At 34.2% G+C, this 11,702-nt stretch overlaps 2 protein-coding genes across 4 annotated transcripts; one reads left to right on the top strand and one right to left on the bottom strand.

The window, feature by feature from the left end:
• Positions 1-2,295: 2,295 nt before the first annotated feature.
• Positions 2,296-6,276, top strand: LOC139892093 (bifunctional nuclease 2). Its single transcript, XM_071875129.1, has 10 exons — positions 2,296-2,564; positions 3,320-3,535; positions 3,625-3,671; positions 3,750-3,806; positions 4,023-4,088; positions 4,184-4,252; positions 4,979-5,088; positions 5,182-5,273; positions 5,580-5,630; positions 5,985-6,276. Exons 1-9 carry the CDS (start codon positions 2,306-2,308, stop codon positions 5,627-5,629), a joined length of 966 nt encoding a protein of 321 aa, XP_071731230.1. The 5' UTR covers positions 2,296-2,305; the 3' UTR covers position 5,630; positions 5,985-6,276.
• A 942-nt stretch (positions 6,277-7,218) lies between these two features.
• On the bottom strand, positions 7,219-10,115 carry LOC139892092 (protein IQ-DOMAIN 21-like). 3 transcript variants are annotated; one of them, XM_071875126.1, is made up of 3 exons: positions 9,693-10,115; positions 7,927-9,130; positions 7,219-7,643 (listed from the first exon to the last, which is right to left on the bottom strand). In XM_071875126.1, the coding sequence occupies exons 2-3, from the start codon at positions 8,215-8,217 to the stop codon at positions 7,455-7,457; spliced, it is 480 nt and encodes a 159-aa protein (XP_071731227.1). In that variant the 5' UTR covers positions 8,218-9,130; positions 9,693-10,115; the 3' UTR covers positions 7,219-7,454. The 3 variants fall into 3 exon arrangements, with proteins under 3 accessions (XP_071731227.1, XP_071731228.1, XP_071731229.1); XM_071875127.1 differs by having other exon boundaries at positions 7,927-9,115; XM_071875128.1 differs by having other exon boundaries at positions 7,927-9,112.
• Between the last annotated feature and the right edge of the window lie 1,587 nt (positions 10,116-11,702).

The raw sequence follows: 11,702 nt of genomic DNA, 5'->3' as shown, positions 1-11,702 counted from the left end.
GTTCACAAGTTTTTGAGACTTAACCTAACAGACTTTGCTTATCGTGTTAAAGATATTAAATCGTATCGAGGGTTTGGTTCAAAATTAGTCGAAATTTTTCGGGTCGTGACACCTGTGGTCTATTACTATTACTGAAATCATTATTTATGATAAACCTATGAACTCACCAACTTTTTGGTTGACACTTTTTAGCATGTTTATTCTCAGGTATTACATAATGCTTCCACTGTATATTTGCTAATTGAAAAAGACATTACATGGAGTCATTCATGGCATATTTTCAAAAATCGTTGCATTCAAAATCATCTCCGTGTATCATATAGATGTCAATACCTCGTAATGGGACCAGAGATAACGTACCTTGTCAATGGCGGTTTTGGCGGGTCGTTACAATTATGCTAGAAGCCGTAGCCTCATATGATAATTGAATTTGGCATGCTTTCTTTGGAGTTGCGGGTTCAAATAACGACTTAAACGTCTTGAACGCTAGTAATCTCTTTAACACAATGCTTAATGAAGAAATATAAGACATTCCTTTTACTGTAAATGGGGTTGAGTACAAAAGAGGATATTATGTAGCCGACGTTATATATCCCGGGTGGGCATCATTTGTTAAGGCGTTTTCAAGTGCAAAATGATGAAAAACGTCAGTACTTTTCGAAGAAACAAACAGCGACACGCAAGGATGTTGAGAGGACTTTTGGTATTTTACAAGGGCTTTGGCTACAACAACCAGCAAGAGCATATAGTATCAATGTTATAAAACAAATGATATATACGTGCATTATCTTACACAATATAATTGTTGAAGATAATGGTTTTACTCTAACCGAAAATGATTGGGTTTACGAACCCGTTCGTAATATGCAAACAATTTGGACCGAGAGGTGCGAAACTTACAAAAGGAGGACTAAAGAGTTACGAGATAGGGAAGTGCATGGGGGCCTACGATCAGATTTGGTTGAACATTTATGGGCTAATCGTGAGACGTCGGGAACGGATTAAGTATTGTGTTTTTTTATTAAGTAATGTATTTTTTTAAGTATTGTTTTTTTTAATTAATGAAATTTTCTTTATTAATGAAATTTAGTATTGCATTTGTTTTTATATTTTTTATATATATTTAAACTAAATAATATTATTAAAAGTGTTAAAAAAAATAATTAAATAATGATTTAACACTGAACGATTTCCTCTGTTTTGACCTCAGTGTTAAATCCAGTGTTAAATTTAATATTGAGATTTAACACTGAACGACTCTTAATGCTCTAATTATGTAATCGTTTGAGAAGAAACAAAACCTTACAAAATTGATGATGAGCAATTGATTCATGAGACGTCGCCAAGTGTCTTCACCAATAATTTGCATATATAGATGTGCATTCCCCAAAATCGCTGAATGGAGGTGCCTTTCTTATTTATTCTCGGCTACTTACCAAAAAGAAATAAATAATAAAAACCTAAAACCAAACCTAAACCTAAACCTAACCAAAAACTTAAGAGAAAAACTAAATAAAAAATGAATCAGCAGATTAGTGCAAAATCCCTAAAAAAAATTCGGACTCCATTCGAGCCGGCAGCTCGTATTTTAGCCGGTAGATGTAGTGTGTAGTCGGCGGCTGTTTACTTTTTCTAGAAGCTTCCACGAGTAGCCGGCGTCTGTCAGTCTAGATGGCGGTCAACTGCACTCATATGATTTTTGACGGCTAATAAGCAGTCGGGGACTCTTTCTTTTGACAGCCGGCGGCTAATAAATAGCCAACAGTTGTTTTATGTTTTTTTGGGTGTTTTTTCAGGATTTTTATTATGATAGCTGACAGCTATCCAGACATATGTAGGCTGTTTTTGCTGACAATCAAACGTGCCGTGTATGCACCATGCGTGTTGTCCTATGCTTGTACGTTCTGTTTTGTAGAATAGCTCTTTTTGTCAAAGTGCTCAGTGTCCATGCATCACGTGCGAGAATTCACGCATGATGTGTGATGCGTGGACATGAGACATATGCAATTTCCATTTTTTAAAGACATATTGTTAAAGACATCGGAAATGGAGACATTTTTAACAATTTCTCTAAATCTATTGCCATCTGTATTTATTTATTTATTTATTTTTTTTGTCCAAAAAACATATATATCAAATCAAAGCTTTTCACGAAATTGCCATATGTAGTATTATGATCATCATAACACCCTCTTAAACATCGGAATCCTCTTTGTATTGATATTTTGCTAGAACTTATTTACTTTACTATCTATATTTATACAAAAAATTAATAATTAAATAAATAACATAACAATAAAAAATAATGCTCCGACTACAATTATGCGCTCGCACGTTCATCAGCTCCGGCGGCGGTGACTTCTCCGATCACCAAACATCATTATCCTCAAATAATCAGCTCAGACTCTCTTCTTCTTCTTCAATTTCATATTCCATATATCAACTAAACCGACATTATCATCGTCGACGGCGATCGGGACTGGTTGTAATATCTTGTACAAGATCTAGAAACTTCGAATATGATGACGGTGATGATTACTTTGAAGCTTCTGTTTTAATGACAGGTATACCGATTCCTTTTTATTTAGAGTTTGATGATTACTATGTTGAATATATGCTTATCATTTCATAAGAAATTAGGTTTTTGTTAATTCAAATGTTGAAGTTATTAGTTAATTTGTTGTAGAAGAATTTGCCTAATTTTAGGTACAATTGAAATTGTTCAAATATTATATTTGTATGAACTCCTTTTGCTATTACAATGTAGTTGTTTGGATGTGTGTGTACTCGAAAGTAAGTATTTAAAGAATACCATTTTGAAATGTATCCAACTTTACACATTTTAGTGCAAAATTATCGTTTGATGTATTATGTATGAATTAAAAGGTTTTACCAACCTAGGGGAATTCAGATTAACTAATAATCACAATTGTAGGTGTTTAAAGTTTACTGCGTAGAATATATTTTGAAGAACCATACATACAATTATACAATAATAAAACTTGTTTCTAAGATATATCAAGCTAATTTTAGCTGTTGATATTATGCAATTGAAATGGTAATAGGAGATCTAATCATCAGTTATTAGCAAATATTTGATCTTCTATAACTTACAAATAGGTAATGACACTGGTTTATACAGCTGATGTATCAGCAGAAAAACTTACAGAAACTAGGATTGTTCGAAACATATTATACTATGTAATTTGACATTATCGTTATGATTAGTTTAGTTGTCAGAAATACATATGTTATATTCCAGCTCTGTTTGTTCATGGATATGAATATGAATTTTCGTATGCCAATATTTGTTGGGCAGAAACTCTTATGCACTATCAGATGCGTATACAAGGGTACCAAGTGGCAAAAAATTGGTACCCTACTGGAAATTTGCTTTCATCAAATCAAGGAAAAGGTCCTAGAACTAATATCCCAACAATTGGACCAGAATTACTTAGCCAATTTCGAAGTCCCACTATATTCCTGAAAATTTCATGTGATTGTGATGGAGATTATTTGCTACCAATAATCGTAGGTACTTGAATGAGGTTTTCCCACAACTCATTTTGAAAGTTTTATTTGTTTATTTGCAGTAATACCTGACATTGGTTATTGTAATTGCAGGTGAATCTGCTGTTGAAAGGCTAATAAGCTCCTCACTGGAAGATGAGGTTTAGGTTGTCCATTATTATTGAACCTAAGTTTAAATTTGACTTGAATATTAATGTTTTTTTGTTGTGGTGGTGCAGGGTTCCCCTAACCAGTTTCAGCTCGTGAGAAATATTACAGGGAAACTTGGCTATAAAGTAAGGAGATGATCTTTTTGTTTCATGTGTTGTTCCACCTGCACTGTATGCATTTTTCTTAAAAAAAAAATTTTTTCTCCACATAAAATAGTTTGAGCAGCATCATGGAATTATAAAATCTTGTTAACTGCCTAAAACGTTCCATGCAAACAGTAGTTACCAAATGATTTCCTCCTGAAGGGGCTTAAATTTTCCTTCTCTGAGTTGTTATTTCAGGTAAAATTGGTGCAGATTACAGAAAGAGTGGATAATATATACTATGCGAATATATGTTGGCACAAGGTAAACAAAATTAGTTATCACTTGTTTATGATTTACTATTTGGAGAATTAAACAAGTTGGACATTTTTAATTGTGATTGATGTGAAAACGTGCAGCCAGATGCAGAAGATATTATAGTGGATGCGCGTCCTTCAGATGCCATAAATGTGGCTAAAAGATGTCGGGTAACTAAATGCATCTCTACTATCTGTTGCAATTTTACCACTATACTAGTGGAATGAACCCGTGAAACCACGGGTTATGCTAAAGTTATTTAGTTTAATGACCCGTGGTACCACATAGTCCGACTAAAAAACTCGTTAGGTGAACATCTCATCAAACACCTAAAATGCACAGTAAACAATCCAAATCCAATCATAAGAGATAATATTGGTTGTCATTTTATTTTAAAAGTGTAAATTAAAATATAAATGTAGAATTAGTTTCTTTCTGCCTAACTTTTATACCTTTTCGTACTCAATTCAAAATAATTAATTAAAATAATTTAAAATTATTTAATTTTAATAATTAAAATAATTATTAATAAGATTTAATAATAATAATTAATTATTAATTAATAAGATTTAATTTTAATTCAAAATTATTTAGATTAATGACATCACCCACCATGCTTAGATTTTTTTCTTTTTCTTTTTGATTTTTTCTTAACAAAGGAATTAGCCTAATAATGACATCATCATTTTAGCAATATAATAGAAACTATAGATATAGATTGTTCCAGTAATTTTTTTTATTATTATTTTTTCTTTACTTTTTTGAAACACAATATTGTTCATGGGTTTACATGTATAATTAGCTTAATGGATAAACTAAAGAAGATCAGTCTATTTGTTTGCGTTATTTACTCGGTATAATTCGTTTAATATTGCTGATGATGACTGTTCACGCAGGCACCAATTTATGTAAGCAAAGAAATTGTTTTGGCTGACGCGATTAAGATAGTCTACCAGACGGGAAAATTGCGTAATAGAAAACCTATATATGACGTGTATTTGGACAGGTATGACTTATACGTTTTTCTTAATGTTATTAAGTTATGTTTCAAATATTCATGCTTTCCTTGTGGCTAAGCTGGAATCTACGCAATGAACAGTGCCATAGATGGTCCGGATGTACTTGCTGAGGAGCTTGACTTAGTTACAAAAATGAATCTTGCTGTCAAGGAAGAACGATACAGCGATGCAGGTACGAAGGATACGTTTTCGAGTCAAATAGAGAAATTAAAGAAATTATTGGAAAGAGTAGGAAAAAACTAAAATCTTGAGAACTTTTTAGTAGTAAATATATGAACTGGAAGGGATATATTGGCTTTATATGCTTTTCTAGTAACAAAATTTCCTTCATCCTAAAGTTTGCCAGTTATGGATATAATTTTGACTATGGTTTAAGATTAATTATGATTATGAAAACTTGGTTTAAAATTACTTTAATAATTAGAACTTAATCCTGGAAAGATGTGGCTGGTTTGATTTTTTCTGCCGTATTCTGCAGCTATGTGGAGAGACAAACTATTAAAATTACTCTCAATGAGAACAGAGTGAGGTACGTACGCATTCTCGGATTACACCTTCCATCTTTCTTCATATTTCGTTTGCAGAGGAAATTGCCAACTGCTTCTATTTTGTGAAGTCCCTTGAAAATTTCAACATTTGATTCTTGCCATTTTCAAATGAGTGTTTAAAAGCGATAATTAGAGTTATGTGATTGATTTACTGCCTACATTACCTAAACAAATGAAAATTGTGGTTTCATAAATTTATAATCTATTGATGGTCCATTCAAACATTGCAATTTTCGTGGGACCAGACTAGTATTTCTGCATGTCATATTTTTCCAATGACGTAGACATGATATTTCTTGCGTTTCAAAATTGCCTGTTTTATCAATTAAATGCAGAATATATACGTGGAAGTTTTTACTTTGGATGTGGAAGCGGAAGCGTTTTTTTCTGACAAAGTATTACGACTGCTAATATTCTGGTATGTAGTATGTACAGCTTTAACGCATGTTAGAAACATTGTTCGTGTGAAAATTGTTGGTGTCCTCATATATATGGCTGCCGTTCAGTCGCATAATGGAGAGTAATTATGAATTTAACCGTTCCTAATGTTAATTTCAGAATGTGTTTTGGATCACTACATCTGATGTAAGAACAGATTTTGTTTTAGTATTGGAATATTAATTAATATTGTGTGGGGTGAAATTCTTTTTGCCTACTTTGTGATATAGATATAGATGTTGAATTTTGGCTGCAACAGGTCAACCTGATCCACAGTTAACCATTGTATTATAGTTGGTCCAGCTAAATACCGAATCAGATTAAGTAGCAGCTACATATTTCTTGCACGTTGTGATGACCGATGAAGTAGCAGCTACCTTTTAGTTGAGAGTCTTGTGAATTGGGTGTTTATTGGTTTGGTTTCCGGTTTAATTGGTTCAATTTGTTAGGTTTTTGAACTTCTAAAAGCAAAACCGAAACCGAACCGATAATAGAATTTAGATGTCAAAACCGAATCGAATTCAAATTTTTCGTTTTGGTTTTGGTTAAAACTGAAAACAAACAAAAATAAAATTTCATTACGTATGAAGTTGCAAATTATGTATGATTATGTGATAACAAACTACTAAAATATATATGACGCGCAGCGCACACACAAATATATATAAAATATCATTATTAAGTTGAATTCGATTTTCGGTTTAACTGAATTAATTCAAAACCACAAATCAAATATAAAATTCGATTTCGTTTTAACCAATCTAGAAATTATTTTTCAAATTTGATTTGGTTTTAAACACTATGTATTCGGGGGTCTAGGGGGCATCATCTCCTAGTTGCACCCAACCAACTTTTCCGCCAAAATATCAACCGGCATTTCATGCTTAATAATGAAACAGTTAATCCCGCCAAAAGTCATGACCTTTCGGTTTAACTGTCATTAATTTATTTTCGAATTCATTGAATTGGTTGGTTGCTTTCATTTCGGATAAACACAGAAAGTACTACCTCTCTAATATCATATTTGTGATTTCATTACCAAAACACAAATTGATTTTCTTGTAAACCTAGATATCTATTAGGTCCAAATAGAAAGTGTTCACGATTCAATAATCGTCATAATTAGCTGTTTTCTAACAAAATCAAGAAATGACATACCTCCTAACCTCTTTGTTGACAAATGGTCCGATTCTCATTGGAGACAAAACTAAATTTATACATTCAGAATACAAGAAGAAAATATAAATGAAGTTCAATTGTTAAAGTGAATTAGCGGATACAGTGAAATGTCGTAAAAGTATATTATCGTTAAGGCTTTTGGCTCCAAAACCAAACTCATAATATAGGTTTCTGCAACATTCAAATGATCACACCGGTGAACAAGAGCTAGTGTTAGAAGTGAGAAGGTGAAGCTGGTGAGCTCGAACGACAACTTGAAGCCGAGCAAGAGTGTGCATACAATCTAAAGCTATGCGAGACTGTTTCCTCACGTACGCTCCTCGTACTAGTGCTTGCAACCTTACCAAACTCCTCAATGCTTTATAGGCTCTTTGTGCCTACATAATAAATCATAAGTATAATTTCCATAATCATAATCTTTACTAAACCGAATCAAAGAGTCTTTGGGCCTAAAGGTATTTGACAAAGTTTTCACATGTGCATATATTATGAGTAATGAAAGATCCAATACATTTATGCATTAGATGTACAACTAGTTAATGCATAGATGTAGCGAATTCATCAAATTGAAGTGAAAATATCAACTCACAGGGTATGTGATCATACATATGGTGGGAAAGGTAATAATAAAAAACAAAATGAAAAAGTAAGTTGTATTACAAGGTGACGTCGAAAGCTGGTTTGGATCTTAGTTGCTGCAACACTCTCGTTGATGGATGATACGTCGACACATGATACATGATCATCAATGTTGGTGGCTATGATTATAGTTGTGCTTGTGACTGGTGGTGCTGGTGGTGGTGCTGATGATGCAATTGATGCAGACGGTATTTGTTCTTGTGAGAATGTTGTATTGTTCGTGTGAAGGACAATTATGGTCTCAGAGTGACGAGGAGGTGATCGGAGAATTTTCCTTCTCACAATTCCAAACCATCTACGGGTTTTCGCCATATAAATTCAATAGATGGTTTGTGGTAATTTTTGGTTTTGAAGAACTGAATTTAAGATTATAAGTATTATAAGTGTGGAGATGTGCACACCATCTAGAGGTTTTGGACATACTTAAATTGAGTTTTAGTGTACTTGAGAACGTGAGGGGCATGAACTATGATTTAGTCCAATGGTGTCATTTTCATAGATTTTAATCCAAACCTGTAACGCGCATATATACCTTTGGGCCACTTTTCAATTAAACTCGATAGAAACTACAGTAATATTTTATCGTTTTAGTTAATACAGCATTTTGTTTTTGAAAAGCAAGTGGGTTAGTGCAATTATTTTGTTTTATTTTTATTTAATCGTAACCAACATTTAATTATTAATTATCTTATTTAATTTAATAGGAGTAGATAATTTTAATTCTTTTTAATACTGGTACAGGTGATGATTAACAGACTTAGAATTGGGGATCAAAAGTTCACAACTCAATGTTTTGATAGTCGTTAATTTCGTGTAATTTTCATTTCGTTCAGAATTGTGAATCATATAATGTTTCTTTTTTCGTTTGCAGAGGAAACCTTCATAGCGACTATCACATTGGGTCCTAACTTGCGAGTAAAACCCTTGGGTAACGAGCCAATTGAGCCGAGACCCGTAACCAAGTGAATTATGCACATTGACGCCCTCTAGTCAAGAGCCTAATTAATTCTATCTTGAACATTACGAAGAATTGAACTAAAATAATACAATGTACCAAATCAACTAAGTAAAAGGTGTACTTCTCATTCTCATACTCCGTACTTACTGTTAATTAAGAATATCTTTTTTGAACAACAGTTTTTGGGATCACTCGGGGGATCAAATCACCAACGCTTTCATCTCCCGCAATTGCATAATCCGCCTCCAACTACTATCCAGGAGGAAACTGTTAGAGTGCAGATTCAACAAAGGATCAAATTACTAAATATGGTAATTTGACTTTCAGGATCAGAAAGTCAATTCGTCACTTCCTGTTTAGAACAAAGTCACAAGATCACTACTAGCAGCCAAACTAACGGGTACAAGGCTGACCACCTGCTCTCAACTTACTTCAAATGTAAAAGGGGGTTCCAAAAAATGTATTGGAACCATCACAATTATAGAAATAGCTGTTAGTTTCATAAGTGTATAAAACACAAGTTATTTGTATTCATGAATAACAATTCGATTGTATCAATTATCACTCAATCAATACAAGATCATATTCATTAATTCTAACATGGTATTAGAGCTTACGGTGTAGATTGAGGGATCGACACAACTGTTTTTAGCTTCAATCATTTACCGGAATTTTTTTTTGAGCTGCCATGTCAAGAATCGACGGTAGCTCACAAATCAAAGCTACCATGTCAACGAGTGACGGTAGCTCGATTAATCAAAGTAACATAAACAATATCAGAATTCAGAATATAGAATCTGAGCAATTAAGATTGAGCAAAAATAGTTACCTTAGGGTTCTCTGTCAACCACCACCGGTCACCATCAGAATGGCAAAGATGGCTGCAATAGTGGCGGCCGGAGACAGTAAAGGAGCTGAGGTGGCGACGACGGCCGGCGGCCACCATGAGGTTACCGGAAACGGCGTCTTCAATATCTCTTAGAATCCGAAAAAAGGTACTTCTAACTTTATATTCGTGTATCAATCATACAAATCAACCAAATGGGTGAGGGTTCAACCTTCAAACCCTAATTTCATAAATCCCGTTCATAAAACAATAAAAAGGGAAAGTCCGGAGACTATACCCCTACTTCATCGACCAATCGATTCCAATGTCTTGAAGAAACGATTGAAGAAGGATTAGATCCTTTTGTTCGATTGAAACCTCTAGATATAGATAAAGGGGAGAGAAAACACTCAAACCCTAATTATATTACGAATACCAATTTTGAGGTGCCAGAACCCACGTTCATAAAAAAGAAAAAAGGGAGTAAGGGTTGAGTACCCAAAATAATTAAGGATTTAATTATGACAAAACTGTAATTTATTTGCACTAAAATGTTATGTGCAGTCATCACAAGTTTGTTTATGTATAGACAGCAAATATTGCTATGTCAAGTGTTCAGTATACTACCTAGTCTACCAGCACAAGGTAGAGTGTATTCTTTGAATCAGCACAGGATGAGTACCCAACAATTCAAGAATATCAAGTGACTCAGCATAAGAAGAACCAGTAAACTCGGTAAGCAGCATATAACACAAGACATCCATGCTCCATTACAAGCATGGTGGTTTCCCGAGTGGTCTACATCAATTGTACTATTCAACAGAAGTCAAAGACAAAGTTGAACAGGAAAGGACACGCGTCGGCGGCTGACAAGTGACCTTACAAGACCACGTGGGAATGCAGAAGTTTAACGCATGTGCAGACATGTGTTATACTTTGTCAACGCCTAGGGAACACAACATTCTATTTGTTTAAACAAATAGTGGTGCCAAACCGAATTGGGGTGTTCCTGCAAATAGCTACCAAAGAGGAAAGAGGAGAGCACGCTCTGATACCAGTTGTTGGTCCCTTGATTAACAACAGGAGTATTGTAGGGGGGGTGAATACAATTTCTTTTAATTAACTAACCAATTAAACACAGTTTAGTATTCAAGCATGTAATGTAAATAGAGTCAAAGGTAATTTTTCAACTGTTATTCTTTATTGATTAAATCACAAAGAATTACAACTATCCTTGGCGGAATGATAGTTGGTTGATACAGATTTACCTAAGTATAGCTATGAGGATAAACTTAAAGCTATTACACGTTTTGGATTCTAAATAACAAAACCCACACCACTAAAAAGAAGTACAAAAGGAGAAAACAATCTGAGGGGGAGCATGAGCATAAAAAGGCTCCTAAACAGTAAAGGAGAGATGGTGATGATGATGGTACTGGTACAGGTCAAGGTGCTGGCACTAAGCCCAGCAACGCTCATACTGAAGCTGGTGTACAGGCAGCTGGTGAATCTCAATCCAGTGTGTCTGCCACATCAGTGGATGATATTGGTTCTGGAAGTAAGCCCAGTGATGTTTCTGAGCTGGCTGTTGCTGAATCTTTTGTTGTCTCTCAGACGATTGAAAGGAAAATGAAAAGAAAATAGGAGAGACATCAGAAGAGACAGCAAGATTTAAATGATGCCTTTAATGCCAAATGGGAGGCTTATGTTGCTCGTAAACAATACAGAATTGAACATAGAAGAAGCATGGTCCCAGAAAAGTTGGATATTAATGATGAACTACTCAGCATTAAAAAGTACAAAAGAGATGCTCGTAAAAGAAATGCTAAGTTCATGGTTAAGTATGACAAGAAAAGGGCAAAGCTGTATGCTGAGCAAGCAGACAAGATCAAACGAATGACTCCTGAAGAAATGAAAGATTATCTACAATCTACTGGGTCAGGAGGAGTAAGAGCTGACGTGTTAATGAAATGGCTAGATGGAATGTTAGAAACTAGCTCATCTTCTCGACCA

The sequence above is a fragment of the Rutidosis leptorrhynchoides genome, chromosome 2, assembly GCF_046630445.1.
Source record: "Rutidosis leptorrhynchoides isolate AG116_Rl617_1_P2 chromosome 2, CSIRO_AGI_Rlap_v1, whole genome shotgun sequence".
Taxonomy (NCBI): Eukaryota; Viridiplantae; Streptophyta; class Magnoliopsida; order Asterales; family Asteraceae; genus Rutidosis; species Rutidosis leptorrhynchoides.
The sequence above is the reverse complement of the archived record's forward strand: the minus strand, read 5'-3'. Positions and strand labels throughout refer to the sequence as shown.